At 39.8% G+C, this 16186-nt stretch overlaps 1 protein-coding gene across 2 annotated transcripts in view; it reads left to right on the top strand.

Annotated features, from left to right (window-relative positions):
- The window catches only part of SLC41A2 (solute carrier family 41 member 2), a 66303-nt gene that overhangs the window by 35411 nt on the left and 14706 nt on the right, over window positions 1-16186 (top strand). For both annotated transcript variants that reach the window (XM_072146447.1, XM_072146448.1), the window contains exons 4-8: window positions 2537-2608; window positions 3543-3687; window positions 4261-4407; window positions 7789-7936; window positions 9877-9956. In XM_072146447.1, the coding sequence (XP_072002548.1) occupies window positions 2537-2608; window positions 3543-3687; window positions 4261-4407; window positions 7789-7936; window positions 9877-9956 (592 nt within the window). The remainder of the gene's footprint in view (window positions 1-2536; window positions 2609-3542; window positions 3688-4260; window positions 4408-7788; window positions 7937-9876; window positions 9957-16186) is intronic.

Raw genomic sequence — 16186 nt, 5'->3', positions numbered from 1 at the left:
AGTTTACTACTGCATGTGCATCTCTGCCAGGAATCTTTATCTGTTGGGTAAATAGTGTGACACGCTTGGGTCAGGGAGTTATTGCAAAATAAAGGAGTAAGGCCGCATTTACATGACCGTAGGGGGATGTATGTACGGCCCTCATAGACCGGCAATGGCTGCACACTTGCAGCTCCGTAAATGGGGGGGAAAAGATGGGACATGTCCTATTTATTCCCTAATCTTTCCCCGTGTTACGGGCTCTGGGCCGTGGATTGCTATGGAGAGTGGTGGTAAATTGTTCCAGATTAAATCAAATTAAAAGACGAAGGGACATGGTCTCCGTCTGGAGAAAACAAGGTTTACTTACCAGAGGCGATAGGGCTTTTTTACTGTGAGAACTGTCAATCTGTGGAATAACCTGCCTCAGGCGCTGGTCACAGCAGGGACAGCAGAGAGCTTCAAGAAGGGTCTAGATGCCTTTTTTTTTAAATCAGAAACTGTAAAATGATTTCCCCCAATATATGGAAAATCGGTATACTGCCTCCAGTATTTAGCTATGGATGGCACTGCTGTATGCAGGCCCAGCAACAAGTGAATGAGCTTTAAGTGTTACTCGAGCCTTTTTTTCACTGTGAGCGAGAACTGATTTGTTCAAGGTCGCCTGCATGTAGTCAGGCATTGTAGATGGAAATGCAGAGGCCAGCAATTTAATCATATCCCCTCTGAAACTGCTCGGTGCTAACACAATGTTATTCATGTCCAACGTGATCCCAACAAAATGTTATTTGTGCAGCTTTTTTGTAGCACAAACATATCGCCCAGAAAATCGATGCTGAAATTAATTGCTTTCAGGTAGCAAATGCCGGTAAGCTCATTTCTCTTTTTAATGTCTTTGTGCCCAATCTCACGGCAAACCTTTGCATTTGGATGTGCAGGCTGAAGATAATGGCTCAGGGTTGTTGGATAATGGCACAAATTGTTAAACAAAGAGCTCGGCATTAAACAATCAATAAGCTTCTTGTAAGAACACAATCAAGACGTGAAGTGGTTTCCAAGAAATGCACAAGAAAAATTAGAATGAAAATGGAAGATTTTTGATCTGATGTATTGAGTCGCTTTTACTTTGCAGCTGTATTAGGAAGGTATTTTTAGAGAAGTTGGAGACCATACTCAATATTATTAAATGTACTACTAAGCTTTATAGAGAATACAACTTTTTTTTTTTCCCCCTTATAAAAAGGTTTATGGGACATTTGTTTTATTTTTAAAAATATGGTTTAGTTGCCAGTATTTTTTAATTGGATTTTAAGGAATTGTCCGCCTCAAATTCCAATTCAAGAAACTCCACCACCAAGGTTTTTTTTTTTTTTTTTTAATAAATGGCTGGCTCACCCAAATATTGGCCTTATACAATGCTTTTTTCCAAGTGCAGCCTTGTCCTGCCTCCAAGATCTCCACTCTTGGGAGGCAGGGCTGGGAATCCAGATGCATGGAGTGGACAGAACAAAATGACTGCAGGAGGCAGGGTTACCTGACTGCAAGAGGTGGGGTTGTGTGCTTGCATCGTACAAATGAATAAAAGATTATTTTTCATTCACGCTGCAACCTACAAATATGCAAAAAGACTTCCAGGGGATTTACATATAACATAAGAGGTTTGTGGACTGAGAAGGGGGGGGGGGAGGGAGGGATGACGGGTTCCTTTTAACTTTGACAGCAGAATTTTGGTTTGGACTCATCAATGATTATAATTTACCATACTCACTACTGATTTCTGAGAGTGTAATTTAAAAATAGAAGTTGTGGCCTTAAGTTAGGCCACCACAAGTGGAAAGGTAGTTGGCTCACGCGCATGCACGAGATTAGCAGACCGCCGTGGGACATCCCCGTCTGTCTGCTACGATTGCGGCTTGGGATGTGGAGAATGTCAATGAGGGGGCATGCATAAATTTATCCTCCGCCACCAGGAAGTGCTCAGCTAGTGGAGAGGTGAGCGCCTCTTACTCTGAAATAAAGACTTTATAACTATTTGTAAATGAGCCAAAGATGTCAGAACGTTGCAGGAGGACACCCCCCCCCCCCCGCATCACTCCAAGCATGCACCTAAATGTGGTGGTAGATGTCCTTTAAATCCTTTGGTACATTAAGGGTGCAGTCACGTGCATGGCTTTCATTTCAACGCCATACAAGTGCCCGTGGGTGGGGCTCGTCCGATTTGCATATGTGTTTTGAGTAAAATGTACATGATTGGTTATGAGCACCCGGTGTTTTGCATGGTTTACATGAAAAGCACAGGACATTTGTTGGGTATTGCATGCAGATGCGATCGTGCCGATCCTCAGGTATTTGTTTTGCATTTCCAAAATCATTGCAAGCACCACGTGTAACGCACCCTAAAACAGCTGATATTAGGCGTTCACAGATATTAGTCCACCATGCTCGCAAAGTGCAGAAATACTTCTTATTTAATGCAGAACTGGAGCAGGGTTCTTACACACTAGTGAATATCCCCTTACACTTTCAGCAATGCATTGATGACATGTCTTTATTTTAGGTGAATGTTGGGAAGATGGATTCTCCTATAGAGAAGTGGAATCTTATCATTGGTAATCTGGCTTTGAAACAGGTAATAATTAATGGTTCTGATATTAATTTCCTTACCTAGTCTTTTATCTCATCATTTTAGATCACCTTTAGTCTTTTAATATGCGTGTGTGTGATATATATTTTTATTTTTGGCTAAAAAATTGTGTTAACGTCCGCGTTAAAAGTAACACAACCTACCACCAAACCAACACAAAATTTCATTGAGACATTGCCTTGTAGTCAACTATTATACAATTGTTTGTTCTGCTGAAAGTTTATTCCATGTAGTTCATCAAAAGTGCGAAACAGTGTACAACATCAGGAGGCTGAAATATCCATGTTATGGAATATTCCAAGTGGAGATTATTCATCAGGAGAGTAAAGGCTTGTTTGTAAAAGGCTGACCTTTCAACTTCATCTGTTCCAATGTACCTGAGTTTTCGTTGATGGTGTATTTGTGGACTCCTTTTAATTTGTTTACACGTTTTCATTTGTCTTTCTGTTGTGTTATGGCACTCCACCAACCAAAAATCCATGGCTTTCCACAGAAGGGGCTTTACGCTTGTTAGAGTCAATATTTGCTTTCAGTTGGCAGAGGGGAATAAGGTGCTACCAGACTTTTCGTTGTCAGAACAAACAATTGAAGATGTGACAGATGTTACCAATCCTTCTTCACACCGGCAGGACAGATTTGGCCAATGGTATTTTAATTGTAAAGTTTACATTTCGGCCAGACCATTGTTGTTTTGGTCATGTTGATTTGGAGAGCCCTTTAGATCATTACCCCAACCGCTTTCTAGATGTCCTTTTGTAAATTGTAGCAATTGGTAAGATGAATCTTACAAGTATGTTGAAGAATTGGACAGATTAATTTTTTAAAAACAGGAACATAAAGATGAATCGCTCCACAGATTTGGTGTTCTAGATTACATTTCCTGTTATCTGAAACCATCAGATGTTTCTTTTCTCTGTAGGTACAAGCAACAGTAGTTGGGTTTTTGGCTGCCGTTGCAGCAGTTATATTGGGCTGGATTCCAGAGGGCAAATACCGTCTCGACCATGCAATACTTCTCTGCTCTAGTAGTGTGGCCACTGCTTTTATAGCATCACTACTTCAAGGTAAGTACACTGCCAAAGGGATGTATGCCACATGCTACTCAGTAGGATGCTTCTGTGTATAATCATGTCCTACATATGACCTGCCTTCATTATAGCAAAGATAACGCAACAGAAATGCACAGTGTTTGAACTAGTGCACATTCTGTGTAAATCTGATGCATTCTCTTGTACTTGGTTTATAGCAGGGGTGGACCACCTTTTTTGGTCTGAGGGAAGCACTTTCATCCCACTCTACTTCAAGTGGCCACATCAGTATAGATGAATCAATAACTTATGTAGACCATAGACCCCAGACTAGCCAATAAATAAAGCCACCCAATACTGGAGACCCCAACCCCCCTTCGAGGCACCCTAATAATGCTTGACGGCTCCCAGTCCCCGCTGTGAGCTTCAGCCTTTTTCAAGCTTTCTCGTACCTCCACTTTTTGCTCCCCCAGCTTTTGGAATGCTGCCTATTATTTTATTTATTTATTTATTTTGTGATTTTATTTTTAGACTTTTGGGTCAGGATCTGTGATATCACCAATTCTCTGTTTGTTCAAATAGTAATATATATTTTCTTTTATAAAATAGGTATCATTATGGTAGGTGTTATTGTTGGATCAAAGAAAACGGGAATAAACCCAGACAATGTAGCTACACCTATCGCTGCCAGCTTTGGTGATCTTATCACACTTGCCATATTGGCATGGATTAGCCAGGGTCTTTACAACTGCATTGGTAAGACCATTAGTGCGATTTGTTCTTGTGTTTCTGTATTTTTCAGCAAGCCCTCTTCCTTTTTGACGGATGAAGACTTTGGGAAATATTCTTATACATTTCATTTTATGCCCTCCTGTAACTGTTATTAATTCTCTGTTTTCTGATATAATAAAGCTATTTTCATACACATTTCACACACAGTGGTTAGTACATAGAAATGACATGGCACTTTCCTGGTCCTACTGCTGCTGTACTTGAGCGACTGGCAGTGAGAGTCGGTGGTCAATCCCCAGCTAGTTGGTAGCAGGTCATAATAATATGACTTCAGTGACTGTCCAGAGGCAGTTTCAGTATAAGTGATTATTTCTATCTTATCATTTTTTTGAGAAATATTCATTTTTCTTAGTATGTTACTAAGAATATTACATTGTGATTCTTTCACTGGAATAGGTTGCTGTATGCAAAGCAAGAAGGCTGGAAGTAGGAATCTATGTCTACCACTAGAGGTCGCTATAGTCCATAGGTTATACATTACAGAATAGATTCTAGTGCAGCAATGAGATCAATCTGGGTGATATTAACCTTGTTATTAAAGGTGGATCCAGAAGTTAAAAATAACAACCCTAAACCAATAAAATCTATTGAAACAGGAAAAATAACAACCCAAATGGATCATACTTGTACATTTTATAGTTCACTGCTGATGTATTACTTTATAACCTAATATTATTGAATGATAGGACTCTTTAATCCCAATTCAGTCCCTGAACATATTTCATTTTAAATAGGTTTTCCCACAAAATAATTTTATCAGCTATTGACAGATTAGATGATAAATGTGTAATCAAGAGTTTTATATTATTATTAAAATATATATTATTAAAAAATTAGTTTTATAGATTTTTGAAGGTGGGGAGTGAAAAATGAAAACTCAAAAACGAAAAATGGCTGCAGCGTTAAGGGGTTAAATACTGTGACTGACCTATATGCAGGACTTGGATCAGAGTTCTCTAGTAAGATCTAGAATCCTTAATGAGGAAAGAATAAATGTAAATCTCTTTCCCTCATGAGAACAGTGTTCCTGTGTTGCATTGTCTCAGTGGAGCAGGGGATCTTCTAGTCAATTATTAACAGAGAAGAGGCTATGGTGAAGTCTTGCGTCTTCTACAGCAAGGGACATGATGGCAATTGAATAAAAAGAGGCTTCTAGGTTCAAAAAAATAGGCCATGCTCTATATTGGACATGAAACGGTATGGTGGACAACACTGCAATGAAATGGATGGACATATTGCCCATTGTAATCAACTTGGCTGTATGCCACCCGTATGAAAACGGTACGAGTAGCATACAGATGTTTTCATACTTTAATGTAAAAGAGGTCTAAGATGGAGTTTAACCCCTTACCGACCTGTGACGTAATACTACTTCCCACGGCGGTTGCATGGAGAGGGCTCCCGGGCTGAGCCCATAGCTGGTAAGTCTTTGCTGCACATTCCAAGGGACATGATGGCAATTGAATAAAAAGGAGAAAACCTTATTCTATTTATCACTAGTGACAAATGCAGTTTAATACTTTATACTGGCCATAGCACATTGTGCCAGAATTTTTGTCAGCAATGATGTTTGATATCATGACTACCCATTACACTTCACAACTTTAAGGGGTATTCTCGCCTGGGCACTCACATTCAGTTTCACTAATCTTCCATATATAAACATTTCTTCAATTGGATGTTATTAAAAAAGAATTTTGTGTGAAGATAATTTCTCATAAATGTAGCCATGTTGTCCCTTAGAAACGAGATAGCTTCCTCGGATACGACCACGTCACACTCTGGCAGCGGTGGCCAGACTTGCGCTATAGGGTCCTGCCGGACCACCTGGATACAGCGATCATTACCACAGGACGGCTGTGGGACATGTAGTAACTCCCGGAAATTTTATATACAAAAACCTTTTTTGTTTATTTATGCAATCTCTCAGGCGGAGGTGGCCGTATCCGAGGACACAGTCTTGTTTCTAAGGGACCATAAGACTACATTTATGAGAAATTATCTTCACACAGGAACATTTTTTTTTAATAACATTTAATTGAAGAAATGTTTATCTATGGCAGATTACCGTATATACTCGAGTATAAGCCGACACCCCTAATTTCAACACAAAAAACTGGGAAAACCTATTGACTCGAGTATAAGCCGAGGGTGGGAAATGCATTGGTTACATCCTCCCAGTATATAGTCTGCCAGCCCCTGTAGCATACAGCCTGCCCAGCCCCTGTAGTAGGAAAAAAAAATAACACTGTACTCATCTTTCCGACGTCCCCCATAGGTCCTCTTCTGTCTCAGACTGTCCCAGACAGAAGAGGACCTACAGGTGATGTCAGAAAGGTGAGTTTTGACTTTATTTTTTTAGTTGACTCGAGTATAAGCCGAGTTAGGGTTTTTGAGCACAAATTTTGTGTTGAAAAACTAGGCTTATACTCGAGTATATAAGGTAATAAAACAATGTGAATGCCCAGACGAGAATACCCCTTTAATAAACTTGGGTTCATATGAAAGAAACCTTTTTAATGTGTTTTTCTACACTCTATGGCACCTATCTTTTTACGAGTGATTATATGGTGACACGATGTGCCCAAGTACCGCAGACGGGCGCCGTAGGTGTCTATGGGGACGAAAATCCGGCCACAAATTGTTCGGCTGGATATCCGTCCCCAAAGGTTATTGTGAAAGAGGCATACATTTGTATTATTGTAGCCTTGTTGCAACAATAAATGTTACATGTGGTTTGTGCTTTCCAGTGGCACTAGACCCGACTGTCAAAATGTAAGACAGATGCTGGTGTCTCCTAGTCTGTGAAGTCTATTGAAGACTTGGTAGGAGACACTGGCATCTTTTTTTGCATCTCGTATTTGCTTCCTATTTGCCCTAGTGTCCGATGAAGACCTAAATGTTGATTTGTAACATTCTTGTTGTAATAAGCCCACAATAATACAACTTAATCTGTTTTCTACTTTGTTTTTATCAAGATTGTAAATGTTTGTTAGGACCCCAACACGGTGGTGCACCTATATTTGGTGATTTCAATCACAAGGAAGGATGTTGCTCATGTAATTTTCATCTTTAAATCTTTATAGGGCGTACTGTGAATATTCTTGTTTAACATCTGTCTCTATATTACCTATACATTAGGTTGCTTTGTACTTAAAGGGCATCTACCACCAGGATGAAGGACTGTATGCAAATGAGTCTGAGGGGCTCCAGGCTCCATAGGTGTTAATGGAGCCCGGAGTCCCTCAGGCTCTTTTGCATAGAGTATTTCATCCTGGTGGTAGATGTCCTATAATGTTGATGTGGGAAATTCTCATAAAAGTAACATTTTATTCTCTGTTCTAGATTCATACTCTTTTGTATCACCTTTGGTGGGTACTTTTTTCTTGGCACTAACTCCAATATGGATTGTAGTGGCCTCCAAGCATCCAGCTACAAAAACTGTTCTTCACTCAGGCTGGGAGCCAGTCATTACTGCAATGCTCATTAGCAGGTTGGTGACTTCATGTTTTAATTGTTCATTAATACAATTATGAGAAATAAGACTGTGGGGTTTCTTTACAATCCATATTTTATGGCACCTCCATTACAATATCTCTTATAATAGGTGAGACTTATTTTTGTTTGTGTATTAATTTTTTTTTTAAGTACCAGTTGGACCTCCAGGTTTTATTTTGAACAACCTCCATATTTAATATAGCATGATTCTGCCCAGCAGGATTCTCCCCAATTCATGTGGATTCACAAAAATGACAAATATCAATAAAAGCTTGCAGATATATTCACTTACATTTGTCAACATATGGTTTACTGCTCAGCTGGAGGCAAATGAAAATTCTCCATAACGTTTTTCCAGCCACGCAGTCGTGTCTATTTGTCATCTGATGTGACAGATTGACGGCAGCTGCTTATGAATTACGTTTAAATAGGGAAACTGTGTGCGCATGTGTGTTTTTTTTTTTTTTTTTTTTTTTTGTTCAAAATGTGTGCATTTTAAGAAATTTTTTAGAATGTTGAACATCAACAATGGTTTTATCATATTTTAAAGGGCAATAAAATATTTAGTGAGATCTGGACAACCCCTTAAATAATGTTTAAAGGAAATCTACCTCCAGGAATGAGGATTGTAAACTCTGTGCACTTAAATGCTGGTGTGTACCCCTCTCCTGCAGGATCTGCTCTTTTATTACCTTCTTACTTCCCTGTTTAAAATATTTAGAAAATACAAATGAGCCTGTGGGGCTCTGGACTCAATTAACAGCTATGCAGCCGGAGCCCCTCAGGTTAATTTCCATAATTTTAAAGGCTCTTTTTGTAAAAATAAGCTAAAAGAAGAGCAGATCCAGCCATAGGAGGCACACCCCAATATGTCAGTGTGCTTGTTTTATAACCCTTGATCCTGCTGGTAGTTGTTTTTTTTTTTTTTTTGTTTTTTTTTGTTTTTTAAATGAACACCAGGTTTTACCCTATTAAACTACTAGGACCATCAGGTTGGAGATGGTGTGATTTCTAAAGCCAGGTAAATGAGCTAGGAGTCTATTGCTTGAGGTGAGTCACTTTCAGAGGCTGAAGGGGGACCTTTAAAAAGCCAACAGACTTTTGGTGTAATATTAGAGACGGAATCTCCTCTTTCATATCAGAGTTATCAGAACCAGAGATACAGGCAGGTAAAGACATGGGTGGAAATTGATGCAGTTACGGCCTTTTGTCTTTACCTGCCTGCAGCACAGAATGCTGCAAACCTGAGAGTTGAGATTCTTATCTTTTAATATGACACCAAAAGCAGGTACAACAGAACTGAAAATAATGGGGTCTGTAGTGATCCTACCGTGCAGCCTCTATACTTGATTCATCTCAGGCAAATATGGCTCTTCTCTGCTCATTTTCACATGACTTTGATGGCATTTTTTTATAGCTAAATGGGTGAAATATTCCATAAGAGAGGATTCTAGAAAGGACATTTCATACTCTACCTGAGGGATCTAGTAGTTTGATGGGGTAAAAGTCCCTGTAATACTAATAAAATGTAGTTTAAGTGTACTTTCTGTGCCATCCCTTAGAGCCCTGTGTCGTCTTTTCTGCCATCTTTTTCTCAGATCACCCATCTGTTTCTGCTTTTTCACAAAATAGTTTAATAGTGGCTAGAAGACACATTTTGAAAGTTTCTTTAGCGCTTCCTTAGCTTGTACGTTTCTTAGCTTTCCGCAGCCGTTAATTAAGAAGAAGCCCGCAGCCACTCGCACATCCCAGAGACTAACTACAAAGAAAGTCTCACATCTGGTAGCGTTGCTTGTCACAAAAGCTCCGAGATTCCCAGAAGATCTACCATCCTATTTGAACTTGTAGCATTAGAAAACGAAATCAAGATGTTAAATAAATGATTAAGTACCTGGTACATTCTGCTTCATTAACTCAATCCAACTTGTTTTTCAGTGTTGGTGGCCTTATACTAGACACAACTGTATCCGACCCAAATTTGGCTGGGATTGTTGTCTACACACCAGTAATAAACGGTACGATATCCATTTACTGCTCTTTATTGCTAATATATTTTTCAGCCGTTCTCCAAGTATGATTACTAAAATAATATGTTGCTATGTGTACAAATTGCACTATGGTATATGAAGTGGTCCCCACTTACCACTTATATGTTTATTTAAGTACCAGTAATACAGTATGTGCCTATGAAAGAAGTGAAATTCTCAATGCGCTACCACAAATAATTTACAAGCCTCTTACCCGCAAGCATAAAGATAACATTTATGTCACAGCTGGTGAGGGAATTTTCATAACCATCAGCTCCTCGCCACGCACTGTGATTATTGTGCTGTAAAAAGCTAATCAGATTCATAAAGAAATTTTAAAAAAAAGCATACAGTCTATACAGTGTTTTATTTGGGGGCTGGTTAACCGGTTTCTGCATTCAGAATCCTAAAATTTCCATGAAGAAAAGTTTTTACTGAAAAAAAAAATGCAACGAATACTCAATCATTTCAGCCGTGAAAGAGACATTATGTAAATATGTGCTGCAAAAAAGGATGGAACAGAATAATTTTTTCTAAAGTTGTACAGTCTGCATGTATATGACTGGTGGGTTCTTTTTTTATGTATTTTTGTAGAAATAATATAATGCATAACTCCTTCCCATAACATTCATTATAAATATATATAAAGGCCTTCTGTTCCAAAAAGCAAAATGCAAGCCTACACTATGTAACAATATTAACCCCGTCACAACTGCCGTATGGCTATATACACTCACCGGCCACTTTATTAGGTACACCTGTCCAACTGCTTGTTAACACTTAATTTCTAATCAGCCAATCACATGGCGGCAACTCAGTGCATTTAGGCATGTAGACATGGTCAAGACAATCTCCTGCAGTTCAAACCGAGCATCAGTATGGGGAAGAAAGGTGATTTGAGTGCCTTTGAACGTGGCATGGTTGTTGGTGCCAGAAGGGCTGGTCTGAGTAGTTCAGAAACTGCTGATCTACTGGGATTTTCACGCACAACCATCTCTAGGGTTTACAGAGAATGGTCCGAAAAAGAAAAAACATCCAGTGAGCGGCAGTACTGTGGGCGGAAATGCCTTGTTGATGCCAGAGGTCAGAGGAGAATGGGCAGACTGGTTCGAGCTGATAGAAAGGCAACAGTGGCTCAAATCGCCACCAAGGTAGGCAGAAGAGAATCTCTGAACGCACAGTGCGTCGAACTTTGAGGCAGATGGGCTACAGCAGCAGAAGACCACACCGGGTGCCACTCCTTTCAGCTAAGAACAGGAAACTGAGGCTACAATTTGCACAAGCTCATCGAAATTGGACAGTAGAAGATTGGAAAAACGTTGCCTGGTCTGATGAGTCTCGATTTCTGCTGCGACATTTGGATGGTAGGGTCAGAATTTGGCGTCAACAACATGAAAGCATGGATCCATCCTGCCTTGTATCAACGGTTCAGGCTGGTGGTGGTGGTGTCATGGTGTGGGGAATATTTTCTTGGCACTCTTTGGGCCCCTTGGTACCAATTGAGCATCGTTGCAACGCCACAGCCTACCTGAGTATTGTTGCTGACCATGTCCATCCCTTTATGACCACAATGTACCCAACATCTGATGGCTACTTTCAGCAGGATAATGCGCCATGTCATAAAGCTGGAATCATCTCAGACTGGTTTCTTGAACATGACAATGAGTTCACTGTACTCAAATGGCCTCCACTGTCACCAGATCTCAATCCAATAGAGCATCTTTGGGATGTGGTGGAACGGGAGATTCGCATCATGGATGTGCAGCTGACAAATCTGCGGCAACTGTGTGAACTGTGGGGGTATTTTTGGGTGTTTTTTTATATATAGTATTTACTAAAGTGTAAACCAAGTTTTTTGGCACAAAAAATGGACCAGGCTGGCTATTGGCTATATACAGGGGGCGGGTGGGGCGTGCTGGCTGACTATATACAGGGGGTGGGTGGGGCGTGCTGGCTGGCTATATACAGGGGGCGGGTGGGGCATGCTGGCTGGCTATATACAGGGGGCGGGTGGGGCGTGCTGGCTGGCTATATACAGGGGGCGGGTGGGGCGTGCTGGCTGGCTATATACAGGGGGCGGGTGGGGCGTGCTGGCTGGCTATATACAGGGGGCGGGTGGGGCGTGCTGGCTGGCTATATACCGGGGGCGGGCGGGGCGTGCTGGCTGGCTATAATACAGGGGGCGGGCGGGGCGTGCTGGCTGGCTATAATACAGGGGGCGGGCGGGGCGTGCTGGCTGGCTATAATACAGGGGGCGGGCGGGGCGTGCTGGTTGGCTATATACATACTACATCCTAGTTATGTATAGATGCTGTAGCAAGGGATGTAACCCTGCATTACTAGGTAGAACTGTTAAAGTACTAGACATTATAACATTGTGGCTGAAGAGTATGAATAAATAACCTTTCTTTTAGGTATAAAATGCTTTCTCATACACTTACAGAACAGCATGACGTTGTATGAATCTTTCTGTTTTATATAATTCAGTATATTACATCATGAGATGACATTTAGAATGCTAAGCTTCTGAACTGTTTAGGTCAGACAGTGAGATTTACAGGGTGTCACCAGCGAGCTGACAAACGGCTTCCTTCTTACCCCATTATCCTGCAGGGCCCGAGGTGTGAGTGACCCGTCTCAGACTTGAGAGCAGACAGTCTCCAGTCTTCAGCTCTGTATGAAACCAGCGTTCAGTATCAATGTGCCTTCCTATATTTACTTTAATAAGCCCAGGATCTATTCTAGAAGAAAATGAGTGTTTCATTTTGGGTTTATTAGGTAAAATGCAGGAACTTGTCTGTTTGCCCAAGTGTCGGAGTAAACCATGTGCTGAGTTTTGCATTTTGTAGGTGCTTATTAGACAACATTTACATGTGTTGCTGGTAAATAGGTCAAAATAGAATAATGATGTTTAACCAGTTAGTGTCGCTGTTTATTCCCACCCAGATGTTAGGAGGTGCCTCAAATATGCCCAGTATACAGGGAAGAACATTGATACCTCTGTCAATGTTTAAGATGATAAAAATCGCTTCTCCCACAACTAGATGCAGGGTCTCCATCATGGGGAGAGAAGGCAAACTATCTACTGGGGGGTGCAGTATATACTATATATGCATTAATGCATTTTGTGCTTTGTTATATGAACATACTGTTAATTGATGAATTGGGGGGTGCCATATATATAATATAAATATACTCGCTATAATTAGTTCCAGTGAACAGTTCAAGACTGGATCGAATAGGGGAACTGTCAGTAAATCACTGACAGTTACAATACATTGCAATACATAAGTATTGTATAAGGGATCAATGTGTCCCCAGCGTAAGTCCCCTAGTGGGACATTAAAAAAAGCTACGGTAAATAAAGTAAAAAAAAAAAAAATGTAAATGCATAAATAAAATAATAAAAAAACACTCCATTTCCATATATATATATATATATATATATGAAAATAACCCCTTTCAACGCAAAATTTGTATTAGTGGTGACCTCGGCCAAGCATCTATTACTTTATTATACCCATCTTGTCAGATGTATTAAAAATTGCAAATTTAGTGCTTCCTACCTCCCCAAAAACATGTAATAGATTGGTACTATTATAGGGTACATATGACTTTTTGATCGCTTTCTAACTGTTACCTTTTGCTGCATTAAACAAGCCCTGAGAAACCTTTTGATTGAGGAATAAAAAAGTTGTAGCTCTCAGAATATGGCAACTCTTAGGCAAATGCGGTTTCCATAAAAAGGAGTTTTTATTTGCTAAAGTAGTAAAATATAAGAAAGCCTGTATGTTTGGTATTTCCTTAACAGTACTAACCTATAGAATAATTATACCATGTTTATTATAAAGTGTGGGGAACGGAACAAATGTTTAAATTAAAAAAACAAGTGGCAAAGCAGCTGTTTTATTCTGCATGGTTACGGGAAAGGGTTTATAAATTTGAATCCTCATGCTATTTTCGCCATAAAAATAAACCCATTGGAAAATACAAATCTTCCCACAAAAAAACAAGCCCTTATATGCCCATGTCAGAAAAAAAATAAAAGTTATCTTTTGGAATTTGAGCAGGAAAAAAACTTAAAGGTCTGTGTCCTGAAGGCCATTTTAGGACATGTCCTTAAGGTTTTAATGTAACTTATTTCAGATGATATTCATATTTTATAACTATGACTACAGCCTCTGGAAATCCCCTAGACTTATTCTTTACCAAATGTGACTTCAAAAGTATATAAATACTTTATCTAGAAATAGATACTTCCCAAGTATCATTACTTAATACACAGTTTCTATCTCAAGAGAAATTCTCAGGTCATCCACATTTGATCTTCAAGTAATTATTTGAAAGTAAATCTGTGACCTGTGAAGTAAATATCAGGGCATCAAAGCGGATTTGCATCTGTTCTTCTCCTTTCTGTCATTCTGAAATGTTTTGACTTTCAACCAACCTCTTCAGTGTTTCCTTAGACTATGCTATAAAGAAATACAGGGTCTTGTCCAATGTCCCTTTTTTAATCGCAGAAAATGGTGCTTTCTTAAAGGGGATTTTCCCCCTAAAGAAAATGATCAAATCTCAATCCCCTAGTGATGTTTACACAATAAAGATATTTTTTAACCCCTTACTTTATAATTTTACGCAGTTTTATAGCTGTTTTTAGCTCCTGTCGCTCCATGATGGTCACTGTAATATTCCATATAGCACTTCATGACCCCCCCCCCCTCCCCCTTAGTTCTGTGAGCTGACAATGTGGTTAGAGTATCACGGTACAGGTTTATATACACTTTTATTTACCTTCTGAACATTGTACTAATATCTAACAAATGAGAGATGAGACAGAACAGAGATGGGATAATGAGATGCCTATTACACACTGTCAGCTCTGCTAAATCTCTGCTCTCACATGTATGTGCCTGCCTCCCCTTTCTCCTGGATAACTTATCTGCCTGTAGCTTGCAGTTTCTCTCTCCTCACAATGTGGTGTTTGCTAGCAGGAAGTGGAATCTTCTGGAAATACACTGTCAACAGAAGAAGAAACAAGATGTGAATCCTACCTTACTCCTTTTTAAGTGACAGTGGTACTGTTAGTGGGTATTTTGGCACATAGAACCAGAATTATAAAGAGTATTTACTTAAAAATGTAGCTGTTTTGTATGCATGTTAGCTTTCTGCAAGTCCACTGGATTGCATTAACAGGCCTTTTAATCACTTTCACTGTTGCATCCTTAAATCCTTTACGGAGCTTACATTTTTTTTATTTAGCCCCACAGCAGATATTGTTTTCTGTAAATTTTTATGGAAGTTATAATTCAATATGCAAATATTTCCATGAACAATAATCTCATTATTTTACAATCCCCATATGAAAATGAATAGCAAAATTTTTTTATTTAACCACTTCCTGCTCTGCGGCGGATATATCCACTATTTCACTATTTTCAGGGGAGGCCTTATTATTTGCTTGAATAAAATTGCATAGTCTTTTTTTGCAGGGGCGGTCTTATTTTGAGTGAAATAGGGTAGTAGTATCTGCATGGTGCATTGATAATTACTTGTGGCGTTTGGAAGGACTTAATGTCTTGATAAATCTGTTTACCGTATTTTTCGGCCTATAAGGCGCACCGGACTATAAGGCGCACCTCTAATAAATGCCTGCTAAGACATCTGATGATGATGATGATGATGATTGCCTCGTGGTTGGCACTATGGCGGCTCCGGTCTCTCCGTGCTAGGGGAGGGCAGGATGGGCACAATGTTAGTTGTGGTGCCAGGGCACTTCAGGAGCTAGGGACCCTGTATACTGTGTGGGAAGGTGCAGGGAATTTCTGGGGATGGAGCTATTAAACACTGTTAAATGTACAGTACATCTTGTTTGTAGTACATTTCTGTATAAGTTCATATATAAGGCGCACTGGCCTATAAGGCGCACCTTTGATTTCTGAGAAAATTAAAGGATTTTTGGTGCGCATTATAGGCCGAAAAATATGTTAGTTTTAGGGAGCAATCTGTTCCGTATAACTATAGTGGATCACTCTTGTAGAACATCTGAGATGGTTTCCTAAATGTATCATAGTGAAATATCATCCTATAATAAAGCATTGGATAAAATCTACAGGTGTAAAATCCTGCCATTGACTCCAGGCAGTAGAAATGATGTACATATCTGCAGCCCCTGGTACTCGATTCCCCGTTCAGCCTGTATCCTTGGCACAGTGCCATCC

Source organism: Engystomops pustulosus, chromosome 4 (assembly GCF_040894005.1).
Source record: "Engystomops pustulosus chromosome 4, aEngPut4.maternal, whole genome shotgun sequence".
In the NCBI taxonomy this organism is placed as follows: Eukaryota; Metazoa; Chordata; class Amphibia; order Anura; family Leptodactylidae; genus Engystomops; species Engystomops pustulosus.
The sequence above is the reverse complement of the archived record's forward strand: the minus strand, read 5'-3'. Positions and strand labels throughout refer to the sequence as shown.